The sequence below is a fragment of the Marmota monax genome, unplaced genomic scaffold (genome assembly GCF_021218885.2).
Source record: "Marmota monax isolate L192 unplaced genomic scaffold, Marmota_monax_Labrador192_F-V1.1 WCK01_AAM20220418_F8-fsc00220, whole genome shotgun sequence".
NCBI classification, from domain to species: domain Eukaryota; kingdom Metazoa; phylum Chordata; class Mammalia; order Rodentia; family Sciuridae; genus Marmota; species Marmota monax.
The window spans coordinates 1837535-1859964 of NW_026693909.1; the positions used below are offsets into that span (position 1 = coordinate 1837535).

General features: G+C 52.2%; 1 protein-coding gene and 1 pseudogene across 2 annotated transcripts in view; both read right to left on the reverse strand.

Moving 5' to 3' along the window:
- Rptor (regulatory associated protein of MTOR complex 1) overlaps window positions 1-22430 on the reverse strand; it is a 339912-nt gene that overhangs the window by 98333 nt on the left and 219149 nt on the right. For both annotated transcript variants that reach the window (XM_046463332.2, XM_046463333.2), the window contains 2 exons: window positions 9429-9529; window positions 8702-8846 (listed from right to left, as the gene is read on the reverse strand). In XM_046463332.2, the coding sequence (XP_046319288.1) occupies window positions 8702-8846; window positions 9429-9529 (246 nt within the window). The remainder of the gene's footprint in view (window positions 1-8701; window positions 8847-9428; window positions 9530-22430) is intronic.
- Window positions 16213-21405, reverse strand: LOC124105905 (ferritin light chain-like; annotated as a pseudogene).

The window sequence follows — 22430 nt, forward strand, 5'->3', positions numbered from 1 at the left end:
TGGCTCCTGACGACCTGAGACCCCACGTGCATCCCACCCAGGAGCCGGGGCTGAGCCTGCCACATTTCCTGCACTGGGAAAGCAGCTCCAGATGGTTTTATTCTCATTTGTGTGAAAGACATGGTGGGGACAAAGCTGAGGAGGGGCTGTGGCTTAGGTCACCGACCGACACAACAGCTGCACAGGGCTGTGGACCAGAGAGCAAGACAGGAGAACCTTTGCTCAAGGTACTGAGGAGAAAAGAGGCTGACTGAGGACACCCAGGACCCCTGAACAACAAGTGCCAAGACAGTCACCAGAACACCCGCTCCCCAGGCCTCCACAGGGGACACATGTGGGCCTAGGCCAGATCCCTGGCAGAGGTGGGACTGATGAGGCTTGCTGGGCAATCTGGCACTCTCTGGGCCAGATTAGGTCATCTCGGTGTCACCATCAAACTCTAAAACTGTGTGAGAACCGTTTTGACAGCAGAGCAGTAGTGCTCTCTGAGGAGCATTAAATCAGTTGATTAAAACTGGCTGCATTTTCTCAGATAAAACCCAACTGAACTTGTAGTCTTAATTTGGGATTCTCAGCTACAGACAAGTGGGAAAGCAGGTCCTATAAAAACCTGAGACTGTGGCAGTGGGCAACTGCAGCAGCCAGTCTGCTGCTGGCACCCAGGCAGGAGCAGAAGCTAGGCCGGTGGCAGGAGGTGTCTGTGTTTGCACCTCCCACAGTGGGAGGCTCTGCGTGGGATGCAGGGCGGGTGCTCAGGAGCCAGGCTGGCAGGAGTCTGTGCCCAGCTGAAAGCTGGACCAGGCTCCCCCCTTCCCCAGCAGCAAGGAGCAGGGGACTTTCTAAGAGCTGGTTGCTGCGATGAGTCACCCGCCTGGAAGACTGGGTTTTTGGGAAACAGGCCTTGGATGGCAAGTGCCCAGGCAGTGGGCTCAGGAAAACCTCCTGGGTCGGCGCGGCCTCCATCTGCACTGATCAATCACAGCAGAAAGCACAGGTTATTACCGCAGAGAAATGCAAGGTTTCAGGACCCCTGAAATTGAGAGTGAAGGAAATGACTCCCTGATGGCTTTGCATCAAAAATTGAACAGGAAATGGGCTCTGAGTACTTCATCACCAGCTCCCCAGCCTGAAGCAAAGTGTAAATGTACATTACTTTATGTTTTAACCTCAATTTTTGTTAGGCTTTGTTCTCTCCCCCCCCCCCCCCCCCCCCCCCCCCGCTAAAAATTCAGCCTCTCCATCACCACCCAAGGAATACAGTAACTAGATTTTGAATCATCTACTCCCAGTGCTCTTTCCTGCGTGCTCCCTGGGGATGCACGTGCTGTGGAGTCTTTATGAGGAGAGAAAGAACCCCATGTGCTGCTTAATTTCATCACCGGGTGCTGGGGGCAGAGAATTGCCACAGGAGACCATGGGCCTGCAGGATGGGTGCAGGCCTAGGTCGCTGACACTGTGGAACCATCCAGCCTGTGCTGCTAGCACACGGATGAGATGGGGAGAGGAGGGCCTGCCTGTAAAGTCATTGGATTAGGGTTACAACTAGTCTATATCTTAAAGGTGTCTAAGACCCTCTAGGGCAGGAAGGCAAACAGCTATAGAGGGTTTCCACACACCAAGCAGTGTCTCCTCAAGAGGGCTTGGCTGTACACCTTGGAGAGAGCAGAGCCCAAGTATCTCTACCAGGGGCCACATCCTTCTTTTCTCTGACTTAGCATAAAAATGGTAAATAATTTTATAGAGAAATAAAAGGTATTGCCATGCCTGACTCTCTAGATCTAGAACATTGTACTATGGTTGAGTTGACTGGCTTCTCATTAAATGTAGTCCAAGCAGAGGACAGGGACAGGCTGCCCTTTGGGGAGGGTGCTGTGCTGAGACCTCACATGTCAGCCTCCAGTGTGGGCGGGGGCTCCTGTGCACCCAGAGTGGCCCTGTGTTCTGCTGCACTGAGCTGTTGTGAGACTGCGATGCTCAGGGTAAGCAGCCTTGGGGCTCTCCAGTCTTCCAGAATGCTCATGCTTGTGCCCAGACCCCTGACTCGCTGGTAACAGGAACTGTGGTGGTTTCCTTAGAGTTACACTAGTGAGCACCTGGGCATTCCTAGTAGAGTGTGGGGGAAATCTCTAACAGTGGGCACACCGGTCTTATAGAGTGGTGATGGCTACTGAGAAATCATTTGAGCCAGCCAGGGCCTGGAGATCAAGCAGTGCTGAGGCCAGTCTCTGGGAAACCTAAGTGCAAACATAAGTCTGGAACCCTGGAAGAAAGAGCAAGTGGTGCAGGCACAACGCTGTGCACCTGCCTCTCCTCTCCCACACACACCCTGTGCACGGGGTCAACTCCCACAGGAAGTGAAGGCCTCTGCAAAGCAACATCCCCACACAATGGACGGGAGGGGGAAGGCAGGAAAAGCCACTGATGGTGACACCTGGTCTGAGGCAAGCCATGCTGCTCGTGGAAGCCAACCATGCAAGGGGATTGGAATTTTGCAGCTCTGCCTTCAGGTCAGGTTTAATTCCAGGCCCTTAGAGCTGCCCTGACCCCAGGAAGCCAGGAGGAGGCCACCAGAACCTGGTGGAGAAGATGCTGGCTGTGAGCCTGTTTCTGTCCTGGTGTCCCATCAGAGGCTTGAAGCCTTTCTCTGACTACCGCATGTTTCTCCATTAAGGCTAAAGCCCGATTTCTACACTGGAATCCCAATCAAAGCAGATTCATGGCATTGTTCTCAGCATCTAATGGGACTGACTTCAGATTCAGGCTGGCACCATCCCCGCCAGGGAGGACATGTCAAAGGCGTGCAGTTCTCCTCCCTACAGCCACATCACCCCAATTTCTGCATGAGAATCCTTTGCTTTTATGTATTTGGCACTTCCCAGCATGGAGACGAGAAGCTGTGACATCAGGTCTTGCAGTAAGGGATCCCAACCTGGAAGAGGCCTCCAGGTGTGCATAGTTGAGACCTGGGGTTCAGGAAGAAGGTAGACAAAGACTCCAGTGGAGGCTGGCCAGGGCTCCTGTGGACTCCCTCCTCCCCATGCACACAGCTGCTGAGCATGCCTGGGGACGGGGGCACTGTGTGGGGAACATGGCATGAAGTTCCGTCCTCAGCATCCACAGCCTGGCTATTTTTGAAAAAAAAAAATTTTAATTTCTCTCTCTCCGCCCCCTCTATTTATTTATTTATTTTTATGTGGTACTGAGGATTGAACCTGTGCCTCACATGAGCAAGGCAAGTGCTCTGCCACTGAGCCACAGCCCCAGCCCTCACAGCCTGGCTCTTAATGCACACTCTGCAGGCTGCTTCTGTCTATGAATATGTTTAGTTTTGCTTTCAGAATGTTTTAAAAATATTGTATTAAGTTTAATATCTAAAAAATAAGATAATTACACATAAAAACATGAATTTCTGGCTCCTGTGTGAAAACTGGGTGCTTGGCTTCTGGGATTTAAAGCTCTGAGTGCAGCTGCTGATGGGGCTGTTCGGAGCCCGTCTCTGCCATAGCCACACCACGGCCAGGGAGCTCCCTGAGGATCCTGGAGTCTGCTCTGCTGAGAGGCCTACTGCCTCCTGCCTGTGTTCCTCCCACCCTCCTCTGAGCCACCCTCCTTGGGCCCCTCAAGCCAGGGAAAGTTCTATCAGTGACCTGCTCACCCCCCCACCGGCCTGGTGGTGTGGCCTCCTGTTCCCGCATGCGGGAGGCACAGGGCCTATGTAAGGTTTGCTGCAGGAAAGAGTCAGAGAAGGGAGAGGCTCAAGGCTGCCTGGAGGCCCCAGCTGGGTTGACACTGGATCCACCTGGTGGGATGCTGGTGTGCTTGAGAGCTCGGGCCGCTTCACGCCTCTGCAGGGTTCTGAGAAAGCCGTCCTTTACATACTCCTTCCAGAGGAGGACTCTGCCCTTAAGAAGCTCAGGATCCCGTGCAGAGAACACACTGGCCTGCCTTCCCTGGAGTCTGCATGGGCTGGTGACACCCATGGAGCTTTGTGCCAGAGCTTGACTTGGACCTGATGAGGCAGGGACTACATTCCAGGCCTGTTTCTCTCAACTCCTGTGGATGTGCCACCTGCCCACCTCCAGGTGGAGCGGGTAAGCGTGGGCTTTCTGGAAGTGAAGTCAGGGTCTGAACCTGCCTCTTGGCCAGGTTGCCCTGGGCTTTGGGCAACTAGCATCCTGGTGAGGGTCAGTGAGGCCTGTGTGCTGACCTTCTGGGAGAGGGTCTGGGACTAGTGGGTGCTCAATGGGCTGCCAATGTGTCCTCATCTGGATGTTGGCTCCCCAAGCCTGTCCTGAGTCTCTCCTGACTCTATGCTCAGCTTCTCGCTGTCCACTGGCTTCACAAGAAGTTCCAGCACTCTGCCCATTCCTCCCACTGTGCCCCACTGTCATTAGTAGAGAAACAAGAGGCCCTGACCTCCAGCCTCTTGCAGACTCACCAAATCCCATCAGTGCCGAGAGGAAACACCTGTGAGACCTGAGCCCTGCCACCACCCAGGCCCAGGGCTCTCCTCTCTGACTCATCTCCAGTCGCTGTCTGTGGGGCTCCCTGTGGTGGGCCAGCCACTCCTCATCCACTACACCACAGTCCCAGACCTCCAGGGCTCCCTCTGCTCCAGCCACAGCCCTGCTCTCTTAGGCCCTTGCAGAGTTGTCTCTTGGCACTTGTCACCATCAGGTCAGAAGCTGTCTCCACATCCCACCTCCACCACTCTCACTTTCCAGGGAACCATCCCTGACCCTATGATGTCATTAGGTATTCTTTCCTCGGGGCACCATCCCCACTAGCCTGTCCTTGCTCCTAGTGGTGACCCCTGCCCCAGGCTCCCACAGGGTGGAGGATAAGCCATGGATGTCTATGCTTCTGTTTAAACCAGTATGCCACATGCGCGTGCCCATATTAGCCTTCCATGCTCAGGAAAGCACAGGGAGGGCACAGGAAAGGACACAGTCTTCTGCACTGAGCTCCTCAGCCAGGGACGGGGAACATCTGCAGGTCAGGGAACTGAAGCCAGACAGGGACTCAGGATCTGGTGATGCCCAGGCTGAGAGAGAATAAGAAAGGAGGACCTCAGCCTGCATGCTAAAATGCCAGGCCAGGCAAAGCTGGTGGAGTACCAGCTGTGACTCACATAGTGCCAGTTGGATAAGGTCCTTGAGCTGAAGTCCTGCTGACACCCTGGTGTCACTCTGCAATGTCCAGCTGTGTGGTCTTCTTGCAAAGACAGACAGTACTGTCTGTCTAACTGGAGGCTGGACAGACTTCCTTTAAGAACAGCTCTCAGGGCTGAGGATGTAGCTCAGAGGCACAGTGCTTGTCTAGCAGGCATGAGGCCCTGGTACAGTTCCCAGCACTCAGACGAGCCCAAGCCCAGGAAGGTAGCGGCTGTATCCTGGATCCCACATGAGGTGAGCAGCCCCCATGGTCCAGGCTTCTCCAACACCCTCTGGATCCTCACACCCTTTACCAGCCCACCCAAACGAGTGCTCAGTGCACGGCAGGGGTGCAACTGCTTGAATCACATTACCTCAGTGCTGGGCTATTTCAATAAGAACGACCCTGTGGGCTGCACTGCGTCACACGTAGGAGTCAGTCTCAGGTACGTGAGTGTTGGAAAGTACCATACCATTTAAAAAACATCAAATGAGATCAAATCCAGGTATTGAACCTTAGGGAATTCTACCAGTTATGTTTTTGTCATGTAAAGAAATGCCCAGTTAAAGCTGGGAGCAGCAGGCACACCTGTAATACCAGTGCAACTCCAGAGGCAGAGGCAGAGGCAGAGGCAGGAAGATTGCAAGTTTGAGGCCTGGCTCACAAACTTATTGAGACCGTCATTCTAAATAAAAAATAAAAAGGGCTGGGATGTACCTCAATGGTAAGGTGACCCTGGGTTCAGTCCTCAGTATTGTAGGAAAAAAACAGTAGAAATGCCCAATTATCTCATTTCTTTTCAGTTTTATATTCATGACAAACAGTGCCTTAACCATAAGATTCCTTTTTTTTTTTTTTTTTTTTTTTGGTAACAGGGGCATTTAAAAAGTAGAGCCATATTCCCAACTATTTTTATTTTTTATTTTGAGACAGGGTCTTGCTAAGCTGCTACTGGAGTTTGGATGTGAGATATCCCCCAAAAACTTATGTGTGAGAAATGACTGGGTTATTAGAGCCTTAACCCAATCAGTGAATTAATCCCCTAACGGGATTGAGTGGTGACTGATGGTGGTACGGTTTGGCAGTAGGACGTGGCATGGAGGGCGTGCCTTTGAGGTACAGATCTTGTATATGGTGAGTGGCGTCTCTCTGCTTTCTGATCATCATGTGAGCCACTTTCCTCTGCCACACTCTTCCCCCGTGATGTTCTGCCTCACCTCGAGCCCCCAAAATGGAACTCCAAATTAACTTTTGCTCCCCTAAAATTGTGGTCAGGTCTTTTAGTCACAGTAGCAAGAAGCGCTGACTAAAACAGTTGCCGAGGCTGGCCTTAAACTCATGATCCTCCTGCCTCAGCCTCCAGAGCCACTGGGATTACAGGCGTGAGCCATCACCTCCAGCAAAGATTCCGTTTTTAAAAGTAGTTTTTTTTTTTTTTAGGGCTTTGTAGGCTTGGAAAATCTACAGGTGAATTTCCAATTACAGAAGGGATCTCTGCCAGACTATACAATAGAGAGCTGCCACGTCAGTGCCATCCACACCTGCCAGGGCCCTGCTTGGCAGGGCCCTCCATGTATAACAGGGTTTAACAGAAAGCAGTTACACTACTGATATAATGCAGTGTTCGGTTTTGTCACTAAATACAAGTAACGATAAAATTTTAAGATTGCTTACATTTTGCCAAAGAACCCGTACTTTAACTTATGCCCCTATTCTGTAAGGTCCCGGGGTAATTCCTAATTTGTTCTCACAAATGGCTTCTTTTATCAAAGTCTTTCAGAATGTCTCCTAGCCATGTCCTTTTCCCCTAGGGATGCTTATCACACTCCCGAGCTGGGTCTCAGCAGCCACAGGGCCAAGTGCAGGGAGACGCAGGGGTAGCAGGACACTGCAGGTGAGGTGGCTGAGACCTGGCTGGTCAAGGTGTGGCCAGGGATCCTGAGGCCAGCAAGAACATGATCTCGGGCCAAGGCAAGCTTGGCAGGTAGGATATACCACGGAGACGGGCTCTAGAGCAGGCGCTGCTCACTTCTTGGCTCAACATCCAGCTGGAGGGCTGTGGGGCTCTACCCTCGGGAGTGGGGCTCACTGCAATGTGGGTGTAGGAATGGGGCTGCCCCAAGGACCTGGGTGAAGCTCTTTACTACCCCTCCTGGAGATTCCAGGCTACTGGCCAGGTAACAGAGCTGTCCCTCCCTGTCACCTAGTGTCTGATGCCTTCCGCAGTGCTGTGACCCCTGAGCACAGCAGTGATATGCAGCGGGGGTGGCAGCCCCAAGCTTTGTGCCCTGATTCAGAGTCATTTCCACCCTGTATGCTCTTGTCCCAGGGATGTATCTAGACACACCATCTTGTCCTCAAGTCACGGCCCTCAGCCTTGCTGCTTGTCCCCTGGAGACTCCCTTTCTGTCTGTGACATGGGAACATCACTAGACCTATTCACAGCATTGCTACAGGCGCAGATGACACCTGAGAGCTCCGGGACGTGCTGACACACAGCAGCACCTGATGTGTAAGTCTCTGGAATCACCCGGTGGCCTGTCCCCTCAGCATCACCACAGCGGCACTGCTCGTCTCCCACATGCCAAGCTGCCCGTGGGCCCCAGCTGAGTGCCTTCAGCAGCTGGTGAAAGACTCTCCCTTGCGAGGTGCTCCCTCCCTATGGTGCAGACACTCCAGCGGAAGCCCCATGACTCCTGTCTCCTGCTGAGGTCTCCTCCCTGGTGTGTTGGTGGGGCTGTGACTTCTGATCAGCAGAATCTAATAAAGGTGGACAGCTGTCCCTGACCACATGTAGCATGACGCAGGCTGTGTGCCCATCTGCCAGAACCTCTACCTCCCTTGCTGACTAGGTTGCAGAAGGCCACAATGGGCCATGTGGGAGGACAGTGGGGTCCCTGGCTGCTTACAGTGGCCTTGAGCCAGGCAGGACCCTGCATGTAGGACATGCCCCCCAGAAGCTCTGTGGTGCAGTTGTTTGAAGCTACTGAGCTGTGGCAACACTGTTGAGCAGCCACATGATACTAGTGGTATCATGGATGATACTAGCATAAGTAGCAGTGCCGCAGTCCGGCTGCAAATCGGGCAATTGGAGAAATTATAATCAACAGTGAGTAAGATTACACTCTACACTCTGTGCATGTGTGCACGCGTAAGTATATAAATTAACTTGTCACAAACCCAACGGATTTAACACTCAGAGCACTCTGATGTACTCTGCAAGTTCAGGAGGCAATTTCTTTCTCAATTTGAAGCTCTAATGAGGATACGAGCCCTGTGTGCAGTGCCACTCTCCATGTGGGGAATTGTGGGGCCTAATGCCACTGGCCTCGCCCACCTAAAAAGGGTCTCAGTAACCTCATTTCTGCAGGAGGCTGGCTACCTGCTTCTAGATCCTCAGGGCGGCTCTCTTTAGCTCTGCCTCAGTCTGGAGCCACGCCTGCCTCCCAGGCACACACAGCTCCTTGCACGGGCACTGCTGCAGCAGTGGGAGCACGCCACCAGGAGAGCTAGCCACCTGCAGCACTGTCTGGCCTGGGACACTTACCACATCGCATGCATGTAAGTCGGCGGGAGTCGGGGGCTGCTGACAGGGGTGCAGTTGTATGACCTCATGATCCTTTCTGCCAGTAAAAAGTTTCGAAACAGACTCGCCACCAGTAGGTCCTGTCTGAAGAGCTTTTGGAAGAGATCTGAGTAGATAAATGATAAAAAAAGTCTTCAGGGACCACTGCCCAGCACTTACAGCCAAACCCACATATTTACTTCCATCAAAAATTGAACATGCACAATTCCCACTGGACACACAGATACATACATATAGACACACTGACGGAGACACACACATATACACACATATCCACATGAACACACACAGAGACACAAACACATAGACAATAGACATGCTCACAGATACAAAAATACACATAACCACATGAACACACATCCACATAATCACACACACAAGCATAAATGTTCATATATACACATGCAGACATATATGTGAACAAATACCAAAAATACAAAGCAACCAATAGCAAAATATAGAAGCAAGGCCTACAAGAGGGATTCTGGCTTCGCCAACGCTCATGCAAAAAGCCTCGCTCCCTGCCACCACTGTAGGCACTGACACCTGGCCACTCATTCCAGCCACACAGGGACCTCCTTAGGCTCTGGCCTTTGGCTACATCACTGCCCCTGCCCCCTCCCCAGCTCTTCTCCTCTGTCTGTCAGCCTTCTCTCCCCACACCCGGGCAGTGGCCAGGCAGCCTCACCGCGGGGGAGCACGTTCCACGCGATGGTGTCTGTAATTGCTGTGAAGATCCAGTTGAGCTCACCCAGAGGAGTCCTCCTGTCATTCAGCCGGCCAGGGATCCTAGAAAGGATGGTGCACTTTATTAGTGCTGTCAAGGTAATTAAAAGGGTTTGTGCAAAGGAGGAGAGGGAGGTTAGGGGCTCAGAGCAGAGGCAGCAGGGGCCAGAGGTTCCACCCTAGAAAGTCAGCCTCCACCTTCCTCTTCCTTCCCCTCCACATCTACACAGGGAGCCTCTTCAGGTGCCTCTGGATGGAGACCCAGCTGGCCACACCCAGTTCCACTGAGTCCCTATTCCCAAGGGTGATCCTGTGGCACTTTGCTAAGAGAGGTATGTATCATGTTTCACAATTCCCCTTCATGGCCTCCTCTCTGTGGCTCCAACTCTGACAACCCGAGAGTGTGGAGGAAGGAAGTCCTGCCCCCACATAACAGGGCTGAGCACAGGGCCTGAGCTCAGCAAAACCTGCTTCCAGGGAGCTTACAGTTCAGCAGGAAGGACTGATGAGCATGCAAACATGGGCTTGTGACAGGTCACACTGTGCGCACAGCAGAGACACACCACACAGATGAGAGAGGAGGCCCCGAGGATGCTGTGTTCTAAGGGAGGTCGGGGAGGCCTGCTGAAAGCTGACCTTGGAAAGAGACCTGCCTCCTAGGAGATGGTGTGGTCCTGAGACGTCTCAGGAAGAATGCATCTGGCAGAGGTGACCATGAACGTGGGGCACTCAGAGTGGTTTCTTGATGCTTCACAGCAACTTAATTTTACCCTGTGGGAAGCATTTTAATTTTATCTGACCGGAAGCTCTTTCTCCCAGAAGGAAAATGTTCACAGTAATTTGGTTGAGAGACTCGAGTGTAATTCCTGCCACTTATAAGACTGAACAGATCAATAGCTCCCATCACAGTCACCCGTTTGGTGGCACTGTCTGCTAGAGTGACACTCAGGGAGGTTGAGCCTCAGATATGGGGAGCAGGTCAAGCAGATGACATGATTCTGCAGCACATGTGCCCTCTCCTTCCCCTGAAGGCCTTTTCACTTTTTGCATCTTCAAGAAGGCTTAGTGATAGGGCAAGAAAAGTGAGATGAAGAAACGAGTATTATTCTCCAGGGCTGAACTGCTGCCCAAGTGGACAGCTTTCAAGCTTGAGAGGAAGTGCCCACGCGCAGGCAGATGCAGGCTCCCGCAAGGAGCTTCAGACAGTGGCCCTAAGGCTGGCTGCAGCTTGGATGGTGCCAAGATTCCAATTGGCTGGGCAGGGTTAGGAGAGACCCACCACTCACTAGGAAGTCCAGGGCCTTGCAGACTGCCTGTCAACAGCCCTCCACATGGGAGGGTGGGGCTGAGAGCCACAGATGAAAGAGCTTGTCCGCTCTCCAGCAAGGAAGCTGATGCAGCTCTGCCACATGGGCTAGGCTAGGGCATGCTACCCTGCACAAGGACAAGGCACTTCTCAAGGCACAGACAGCTGGGGCACTTCTCCAGAGGTCAGCCAGACCTGGAGTGCTTGCCCATGTCTGGGTGATGAAAAGGAAGGGGTATGGGACACCCCAGGGCGGGTGAGGAGACCTAAGACAGTCACTTGTGTCCTGGGTCTGCAGGCGAGAAACATACGCTAAAAACCTTAATAAACAGACGAGACTGTCCATAATGTTCAGGATGAACACTGCCCCTTTCTCAGCTTCAGGCCTGCTGGGTGCACCCTCTTCCTCAAAGCGACATGGGTGAAGATGTCTGGTTGCGAGGCCAGAGCTCACGTGGGATCACATCAATGCAGAGTGTGCCAGGAGTGAGGATCACTTATCTCGAGTACCTTCTCTCGGCCTGCTGGGCGTTCCTGAGACTGCCCTGCTGCTGCGTCAACTCCAAGTCCTGGGTTCCCAGACCCCGCTCAGGCTCAGTAGACTCCAGCAGGGCACAGTGAGAGCAGTTCCACCACAGTCCCCATTTATCACACAGAACGCAGATCAGAAGTCAGACAGGGGCAGGTCGGGTGCAGTGGCAACCCAGAAGCCTGTTTTGAGCTCGGTAGAGGCACCACAGTCCACAGCGCAGTTTGACTACAAACATGAGATGCCACCACCACACGGCACAAGGGCCAGTCTTCACCTTCCCCTGGGCAGCTTCCAGCCTCTGCCCAGGTGGTAAGAAGGGACAGAGTTGATGTGGATCAACTGCCAGGGAGTGGCAACCAACTGTTAAAAGGTCCTTGGTGGATATTTGAACAACATGAGGAAATGCACACATCCCAACAATAAGCAAAGAGATGAGTCCACCCTGGAGGGGCAAGACAACGGGAAGGGTGAGCCGCAGCTACAGTGGTAGAAAGGCCCTTCCTGTCCTTGCATTTGTGTGGTGTCTACACTTACCCACGATGACTGGCCCCCTGTGAACCAGAGGCACAAATAAGACTCTGATCCCCTGCCTGCTCAACCTTGGCCCTGTGAGGTTTAGGGGCCCAATGCAGCAAGCAGCCGGTGGGAAGCAGGACAGCACCGTCGGGGGGAGTGCAGGGGCTGTCAGAATCAGACAGACCATCTGACTACTGTCCATTTCCAAACCTGGACAAACACCGGCTCACAGGAGCCCCTGTCCTTGAATCAAATAACACTGATACACACCTGGCTGACTTCTGGGGCCTGTCTCTGCTGAAAGCGACTGCATTTTGAGCAGAGGACCTGCCTACAGACCACCCGCCACGGTACCCTCACTGGACAGTTAGGCCATTGAGAAGAGAGGCTGGCTGAGGGTCAGTGTGCAATTAGTGGTGTTTTTAAAAATGTTAATCCTGTGACAATCACTGGTGGAGAGATGAAGAGCTAGGCACTCACATGAGGTCCTGAAAGGTCCACCCGGCTCACCCCAGTTCTCCGTGAGGTACAGGCCGGCCATGGCTGGCTGGTGGTGGCATCTCTGCATGCACGCACACACATGGGTGCTTCCTGGAACGATGGAAGGGGTTGGGCCCTTCCCTTGCTCTTGTGTCACTGAGACTCACCACAGAAACCATCTGGGGTTTCCTTTCTGTACCTGAGACCCCTGGAGCGAGACCTGGAGAGAGCCAGGCAGCTGAAGCACAGCCCCAAAGACCACACTGCACCAAAGCTCCCCTAACCCGAGAACCTCATGGATGACAAAGTGACTCTAAGGTTAACCAACAGTGCTCAAGGACAGATTTCTACGTGGAAGTGGGAGGAGCTGTGGCTCAGGGACACATCACTTGACGACAAGATGAGAAAAGCTGAACTCCAGTCCCAGCTGTGCTGTGGTTGGGAAACTTCTCATCCTGTGCCTCTGCTGAGTCACGAAGGCTAACCTTATGTGACACACAGGGACTAAAATAAAATGGGTCCCACTTCCTCGGCAGACACAGCCACCAGCCAGGAAGCCTCCCCCGGCACCACCGCGCGGCACAAGGGCCCGTCTTCACCTTCCCCCGGGCAGCTTCCAGCCTCTGCCCAGGATCCACCTGCCTCAACTTCGACACCAGGGCTGGCGCTGCCACCCGGCTCTGCTGCGCACCGACACGTTTCAGCGCCCACACTCCCATGGGCATGACCAAGGGCACGAGGCCAGCTCTGAAATGCCCACTTGGCATTTTTCCGATTAAGCCCCTTTCTTCTCCCTAACACTTCCTGATGGCCACAAGTTTGCTGTCCACTCTTGGCCCTGCGCAGTCCCTTCTCCATGAGTTGGGTCCTGCTCCGTCATTAGCCACCGTCATTAGGCTAGGAGACTGAATGACATCTGTTCAATGCCTGGCTGCCCAGCTTCTATCTCCCTTTGACTTCTCCTGGTCAGTTGGGCTTCCTGCTCATCACCTCCGTGTCCCCTTGGGTTCCTAGTCTCACTGTGGAGCTTTCCTCTGGACTCTCAACAGGCCCTGTCAGCTCCTGCTGCACCCCAAGCAGGACTTCACCACCCCTGCCCATCTCATGGCCACTGCACATTGTCCCTGCAACCCCTATGCATGCAGACACCGGCAGGGCTCCCAGGTCTTGCTTTAGGCCCCGCCTGCCTTCCCATCCCCCTCATGGCCACCTCTTGCTTCAAGCTCTCCCCCTGTGATGTCATTCCTTCCCCTAGATGCTGGTAGCCTTTTTCTGTCCACTGCAACAGCCTCCCTCAGTTACGATGGAGTGCCAAGGACCTGGAGAACCACGGCTGCAGGCAGGACACATGCATACGGGCTGTGGCCTGGACTCCACGGGGCTCCACAAGCCGACCTGAACTCAGAGACTGAGCCCGGGGCCAACCCAACTTTGACACCGATAGACAGGGGCTTGAGTCTGGGACCCTGGGTCGGCTGTCTGACCTCCCCGAGGCTCTGGGCCTTCTGGGCATCAGCAGTTACATCTGCCTCTGCCAGGACTGATGTGTGCCAGGTGCCACCCACCTGCTCAATCCCACAGCTTCCCTTCAGCCCACATGGGCTCCACGAGGGTGCCCTTAGCACTAGACACAAGTGGAGGACGACCCAGCACAGCCAGCCTCCCCAGCATGACTGCAGACCGGGGAAGGCCACACTGTGGGATGTGGGGCTCGGCAGGGGCAGGCACAGAGGGCCCTCTGGCCTTCGTGAACCTGAAGCTCCTTGTGAGCTTGTTCTCAACTGCTCCGCCTCCTCCGAGGCTAGGTGGTTCCTCTCTGCCCTGCTCCTGACTCGGACTCGGCCGCCACTGAGCTCTGGCAGCTGTCCTCACACCTGTGCTGCCCCTCAGCCTGATTCCAATGCCCACCCTACCGGCCTTTTGAACTCTCCCACCCGATGGCCTTGTGACTTGGGACATGCTGTTCACCCAGCACTGTGGGCCCACCTTGGACCTGTTGCTGGGCAGCCAGGTGACCCCTCCCAGGACATGTGGAGAGGTGTTCCTGTGCTCGTGTTCCTTCACAGCTCGAATCTGACAGGATTAACACCAAGCTCAACACTGGCACCTGCACTGTCACCTTGTCGCTGTAAGTCCCTGCTCCACAGTCTCTTCTCAGAGGCTCAGAATGTTGGAGACCCACTCAGTGGTGTCTTCTCAGTCCTCAACCAAACAGCTCAGCCTTCCTGCAGGAACCCGTCAGCCAGCCTGAGAAACTCCCTACCTTGGGGACCTTCGAGCTCTGTTAATGGCTCGAAGGGTCCTCTATCCATGGCTGCAGGGGCTTGCAATTATTTTTTGCTGCCTCTACTTGAAGACTCATTCAGGACAAAAGGGAGCACAACTCCCCGGCTGAAGGAGTATAGGCTGAGCGTCCTCATCGTCAGGCCTGATGGGTGAAGGCTTCTGTCCAACAGACGAGAACAGAAACTGCCCGTGTGGCCTCTGAACTCTCGATAACCAGCTGGCGGGATGTGAGAACTTGCGAAATGTGTTCCAGCTGCCCGCCTTGGGCTCCCCCAGCCTTCACTCGGACACACACCCTGCTCTGAGGCTCCATGCGTTTGCTTGTGCTGTTCTTGTCAGCTGGGGCAGCCTCCAGTCGCAGAGCTGAGCCCAAGGCCCTGGGGAGCCTCAGAGACATGCAGACCTGGCCAGGAAGCCCCCACTAAGCCCCTGCTCACATCCCCTTCTCTCTCAGCACTGCTCCGACAGGCCCACTTTCTGTGTAACACGGTAATACATTCCCAGGGGCAACGACTTTCTTTCCTCGATATATATCAATCTCCCTGTAGTTTTTGGCAGAGTGCTAAAGCACACTGCATAATCTAAACAGCCCACAAATCTGAGTCACGTTACTTCTACTTAAAAAACAACTGCTCCCACTCATGCCGACGGCTCTCCATCGCCCCACAAAGATAATCTCAACTAACTCCATGGCAGGGTGGAGGCTCAGGATGCCGCCCAGGCCCTTAGTGGGAAGTAGGGTGGAGTGTGGCCCTCCAGTTGTGCGGGCTCAGGGTCTCTCTCAGCTCGTGGCAAGGTCGGGCTCTTCTCTGGGCAGCCACCCCAGGTCTGCAGGGGCCAGCATCCCTCCTGGCCGTGTACAGGTGCTACTTACTGCTTGATAACCCTGCACCCTACAGTCCAGCAGCAGTTCCTGGAGCGCTGGCTAGCACAGGTGACAATGGAAGAGCAGCAGGCCCCACATTCACTCTCCTCATATTACCTCCTGCCTCTCCCCATCGCCTCTTCCTCCTGGTGCAGAACTTTCTAGCACCAACCAAACGTGCCTGTGCTGACTTCCTCCTCAGCAGGACAGATTCGCCTGGTATCTTCTCCTATCCCGCCCAGGCCCATGAGGCTGCTCTCCCTCCTCTGCTGTTCCCAGAGTGGGGTAGCATCTCTGTCTTGATGACACCTGTCCAGGCCACATCTTCACAGGGGCTGGGGGCTCTGTGAGGGCAAGGGCTATGCCATTCCCCAGCTCAGCACAGAAGTACCTGCAGGAGGGTGCCCATGTGCATCTGATGGCCCAGTGCTGGAATCCCACTGAAGGAACACAGGCCAGGTGTCAACACAAGGCTCAGTGAAAAACTATGGTTGCTAGCAAAATGCCTAAGTGGAAATAAAAAGAAACTAAGAAGATGAGAGAAACAGCACAGGTTCCATCATCTGAGAGACACTAGATGCATCTTGGTGATCATCCCTCTAGGTATTTCTGTGTAAAAATTGAATAACTTGAAATGCACTGAAATAATTCACTTTACAAAGAAGTGGTGCATTTTTGTTAAAAACACCTACGGATACACTTAGAACACTCTGGAAAGGTATGCAACAGAGTATTAACAAAAATTGCCTTGGCAGAGCAGATATCATTCATGATTTTTAATCCTTTTTTCGTGTCTACATCTAATAATGCATCTGCTAAAAACACAGCCCTTGTAAAATGAAGAAAAATAAAACTTTTTCTTTTTTTAAATAAGAGGGAGACTAGAGCAAGTACTTCAGCAAGGAAGGACATTCCAGAAGGGGGCTGCTTTCCACATTGGTGGCCTGGATCGAGTTCACTTGCAGTAGGGTGCACCTTCTCTTTGCTGGATGGAAGTGACTTGAGGAAGCAACGGTGCAGGACAACGGGCGGTTCAGTCCCTTCACACGAGTCCCTATACCGTGAAATGCTGCCCGACAAGGAGCATGTGGAGGTAAGCCTAGCAACAATGTCTTTTAAAAGCAATTCTTAGAAATGTAGGTCAGCACATGGTCAGCTCTCCAGTAGGCAAAAGCTCTCTGTCCCAGGCAGTGACTCAGCCTGCGGGACTGAACTGAGGGGAACGAGGGGCTCACAGAGCTGTTGTGGGAACCCGCGACCGCATGTGTGCAGAGCGGTCCAAGTACACAGGCTCTCCATCAGTGCATGCTGCCTTGAACCACATGTACAAAACACGCACATGTATTTTCTCAACTGACGCAAAAATGCCACTCCATGGGGAAAGAAAACTTGAAGGCTGGAACTAATGCACCAGACAACAAATTTGTGAGATGTATGAAAATCTTTTTTAAGCTAATATTCTCCTCTGCCAAATGCAGACACACACCTATGATATTCGTTTCAGAATCTCCTTACTTAAAATGGCATACAATCCAACCATCTTTAATGTCACCTGAACCTTTTATTCCCAGTGCTAGGGCCAAACACAGGGCCTCGTATGTGACAGGCAAGTGCTATGCCACTAAGCAACAAAATGTGAATTTTGAGACAGGGTCTCACCAAGTTGCTGAGGCTGGCCTTGAACTTGCGAACTTCCTGCCTCAGCCTCCTGAGTTGCTACGATTATAGGCAAGTGCCACCACCCTGGCTATCACCTGAACTTACATATAGTGCTAATATGCTAGCCACTCACAGATGTCACAGTCACATCCAAGTGTAAACAAAACCCATGTTTACGAATTGTAACACTTGATATCAGTCAGAATGTTCTGTGATTTTAAAGCCAGAGGAGTTTCTGGGCCCATTGGGCTGCAGAATGTGCCTGAGCAGTGTGCGGAGCAGGGCAAGGGAGGCCTGGGGAGAGGCCCAGAGGGCGTGGAGTCATATTTGTTCAACACACAGGGGCCCGGCTGTGGTTTCCCAGGCTGCTCCCACAGACACTCAAGTGTAGCCCCTGAGTAACAGGCAAGGTCTGGGGCGTGTGGTTCCAGGGTCCCTTGCGTTTCAGTGACAGCTGACCACTGTGGACCGGTGACTCCGTGTTCTTGCCGGCGCGCAGAACAACAAGAAAGGCTGCCGGTGCTGCAGGGCTGTGCAGTCGGCCTCCCTCCCCTCTGTGCACACAGAGAGACAGCCCAGGACAGAGAACAACGGTTTCTGTCCAGCATCTCACACACCCTCAGGCCAATCTTCCTCTTCTTCTTCTTTTAATATTTTTTAGTTGAAGATGGACACAACATCTTTATTTTTTATGTAGTGCTGAGGATCAAATCTAAGCTCCTCACATGTGCAAGGCAAGCATTCTACCACTGAACTACAACCCCAGCCTGAATCTTCCTCTTCTAGGGCACTAGTCCCACCATGAAGATCCCACTCTTAAGACCTCACTGAGCCATCTCCAAAGGGCCCACCTCTGAAGCCCAGCATGCAGGGCATCAGGGCTTCAGCATACGAAGCCCAGGCACATAATCCAGTCTGCAACACACAGGGTGCCACAGACACACAGCAGGGCGACTGCAAAGGATGCCCGTGTAGGCCCAGCCAGACAGCAGTGCCAAAAACCCAAAGAAAGACAAAACCTCAAAACAGTGAAAGAAAGAAGTACAAGTAATTTTCAAAGGAACATGCACTAGTGTAGATCTGGTCACGAGACCAAATGCACACCAGTAAATTAACTTGGAAAAATTTAATATAAAACACTTTAAGTTGACAAGGGAGATCTACTAAGGGGGATGACAGGCATGGCATCAGTAGTAGGGAGCACACTCCCTCTAGGGGGATGATTCATAGGGAAGAGATGCACTAGTACAGGCCCGGCCCAGCTGAGGTCAGAGCTTGGAGAGGCGTGGCTGTCCCCAGCGGCAGAGAAGGCCATCAGTAAGTGGAACTCAGCAATGTATCAAAGAGTAACACATCAGGACCCCGTGGGGTGAGCCATAGGGATATAACATTTCAATATCAAAGACATAATGTGGCACATCAAGAGAAGGAAGGAGAATAGCACACCATTGTCTCAGCTGCAGGGAAGCACTAACTTCTCCACATCGGCTCAGGATGAACACTCCTGCAAAGCCAGCAGGTGGGAGCGTCCTCAATCTGACACCCGTGGGAAAAAAAAAAAAAACCTCAGCCCATGTTCCACTTAAGGACACAGCACAACACATTCCCCTCAAGTGATCCTTGAGATCAGAGCTTAGCACCAGTTTTATTGCTTTTATTTAACAAGGCACCAGAGGCATCTGGTGGCACCACAAATAAAGAAAAAGAAATTAAAGACATAAAAGTTGGAAGGAAAGAAGGAAAACTGTGTATTTGCAGATGACATAATTATACCCATACACGATCTCAAGGAACCTACAAAACAGCTATCAGAACCAATATGTGAGTTCAGCAAGTTTAGAGGAAATGAAATCAGTATGCAAAAATCAATCACATTTCTATATACTGTTCTTAAACAGAAACAAAACCTGAAAATTAAGTTAAGATTTTAAGATTGCAAGATGTGTACAGTTGTAACCACAAAGCACCAGGACACCTAAATCAGCATGTGGTGATCAGGGAAGACGATCACACTTGCTCCTTATGGAAGCACAGTGGATAATGTCAGTTAGACTGGGGACTCTGGAATCAGGCAGGGCAGGACGGAACACACCAAGGCTGAAATGAAGGCTGGACTGGAGCCCTGGGTTTGATTCTGGGACTTGCACCCGGTATTCACACAACTCCACGTTTTTCAAGCATGGTTCCTTCATCTGTGAAATGTCAGCAAGGACACTTTACTGGATTAGGTAAGTGGGATGGGTGTGTGAAGCACAGTGGCTAGCAAGATCAACCACAGCACTTAGTACTAACCCAAAGAAGGGCCGGGGAAAGGGCATGTGCAGACAGAGCAAGGGGATCAACAGGGTGCACACGTGCCATGCCTCCAGGTTCCACAGGTGCCTGCAGCACCTCAAACTCCAAGCCCCAAATGCAACAGACAACATGGCAAGAGGAAGGCCTATCCCAGAAGGAACATGTGACATGGGTGACTTCCGTGGTAAGTCACTCGCCTGGGCTCCCTGTTCCCCCCTGCTGACCACACCCCAGTCAGAATCAGCAAAGCAGCCTTGGGAGAGTGATGGCATGGCTGTGGCAGGCAGTGCCTCAGAACCCACTTGAACAACCCCTCCACCCAAATGAACACCCCACTTCACAATTACCACAGCAGGAGATGCCCCACAGCATTGGCTGAGTTGACACGACGACAAAAAGAAAAAAAGAAAGGAAGGACAAACAAAAGAAGAGAGGAAGGAAGAAAGAAAAAGAAGACAACAACAAGATTAGAGAACACTGCTGAGACAGATTTAAAATCTTTAAATATCTGTATTATGTTCATGGAAAACAAGGTGAGTACCCTTGAGACAATACTTGCCCCAAGTTGATCCACAGATTCTGCAGGACCCCAGTCAGAACCTCAGCAAGAGGTTTACGTACGATCAATAAGCTGACGGGAAATGTGAGAGGCTAGGAGAGTCAAAGCCACTTCACAGGGGACAGTCTACAGCACAGCTACTGAGACCAAGAGAGGGCGGCACTGCCTGAGGACACACAACCAATCAGCAGAGAATGGGTGCAGGGAGCTACAGCATCAAACGGCCTCCACCTGTGGTACCCAGCTGTCTCTTCCACACGTGGCGCTGGGACAGTTCAATACCCACATGGAAAAAGATGGCCTCTGACTTACTGCATACTGCACACAGAATAACTTGGATGATCACAAACTTCAACGTAAAATAAACTCTAAAAGTTACACAAACATACAGGAGAAGTCTCTACGGCTCTGGGTGGAGCAGGCAAAGATTTCTTAGGTGGGACACAGAAAGTACAAATTGGAAAAGAAAAAAACTGCTAAGTCAGACTTCATCAAAATGAAAAGCTCCCATTCTTCAAATGACTGCTTTGGGGAAGCACAAGGCATAGGCTGGGCAAAAATGCTCAACAATCCCCAGATATAAGATCATGTCCAAAACACAAGGACACTCGAAGACAGTACAACTTTAAAACTGGCAAGAGACTTGAGCATACATTTTCCCCCCTAGAAAAAGCTTTATTTTCATTGGGTCCAGGCTTGGGTGGGGCTCACGGTGGTTAAAAAGCTGCCTAAGGGTTGGAGGGAAAGGCTCAGGCCACAGCCCTGATGCCAGGAGATGCAAAGAAGGCCCAGAAAAGGCCACTGCATTCCAGGGCCTCTAGTTGTGCTTCAGGGTGAGTCTTTCAAAGAGATACTCGCCCAGGCCAGCCTGGGGGCTTGCCAGACAGTGGAGGTTAGTCAAGTGGTCTCCCATCTTCTTGATAAGCTTCACCTCCTCATCAAGGAAGTGGTTCTCCAGAAAGTCACAGAAATGTGGGTCTGTGCTAGTAAAACCCAAGGCATGAAGACCCTAAATGGCTTGGTTCAGTCAGGTTCTTCTCCAGGGCCAAGGCAGCTTCCATGGTGTGCGGGGTGTTGCGCCCCTCATCTGAGAAGGTTTCAGCATGCTCTGGAACAGGGCGCAGCCATTGCACTAGTTTTGCATCTTCAGGAGACGCTCAGAGGCTTCATGCTTTTCCTTGGCCAACTCGTGGAAGAAGTGTCTCAGGTCCTCCAGAGCCACATGGTCATGGTTGAAATAGCCCAGGGAGAGGCAGGTGTAGGAGGCAGGCAGATGCAGACTGACCAGGCAGGTGATGGCAGCCTCCACCTCAGTGGAATGATTCTGACGAAGCTGGGAGGTCATGGTTGGTTGTCAGTTAGGAGCTAACCACAAAAATCGGAGTTGGCTGGTCCTGGAAGCAGGAGATGGGTGAGAAGATGGTCCTGGCGATTGCAAATGGAGATCAGACTGGAAGTAAGTTGGAAACTGGAAGAAAAGGGAGTCCCCAGGTGTGTTCTGTCCAAACACTGTTGGAAGCAAGAGACAGAACCATGGAACGTCTGAGCGTGGAGGTTCGAGCATGCATTTTATAAAGAATATAAACTAATGGCCAGTAGCAAGGGAAAGCCTGCTTACCAAATGCAAATCACAGGATGCCTGCAGCTGCGACTCACCTCAGAGTCAGCAGGCCAGGAGTTCACACGCATGCAGCCCAGGGGCATGTGCACCTGGGAGGATGGTACCACACTCTGGGAAAAGTGTGGGATCTCTAATCATGAAACCAATCTTGCTCCATGACCCAGGGTTGCACACTAAGGTGCTAACCCAGAGGAAGTGGATACACGAGGCCGCAGTGTGTCATATTTGTAGCAGCTGTTGGTAAAACCCAAACAACCAAAACGTCCAGCCACAGTGAACCGCAGGGGCTGCAGCTCGACTTGTGAGGAAGATGAAGAGCCACACCACCATGGGGCGCTGCAAGGGCTCCCCAGGGCAGAGGCAGCACAAAGAGCGGCCTACAGCTTTCTATTTGTGCAGGGCTCGAAGAGCTAACCCTAACATACTAGAGAAAGGCCTGGGCATGGGATCAGGAGAGGGATTGTGGGGTGTGGCCCAGAGACACAAGGGACCTATTGTGACAGCAGCAGAGGTTCCATGGTACATAATCTGCCACACCATATCAAGCCATACGTAAAGGGGTTATTTTATCAAATGTCCTTTAATGTTGATTTAAAAACATAAAAACAACTGAAGGGGAAACTGTGGCATTTTGAAACAAATAAAAACAGTGTTTCACCAGCAGACCTGCAGTATGGGTTAAAAACAAACAAACAAACCAGTACCCTCGGATGGAAGTTGAGTTACAGGAAGGAATGAACAACAGATGAGAATGTGGGAGGTAACCCAACATTAACTCTGGGGAGTAGAAATAACATTCATGGGCACAAAAGTATACAGGACATAAGATGAGAAGAATTGCACAG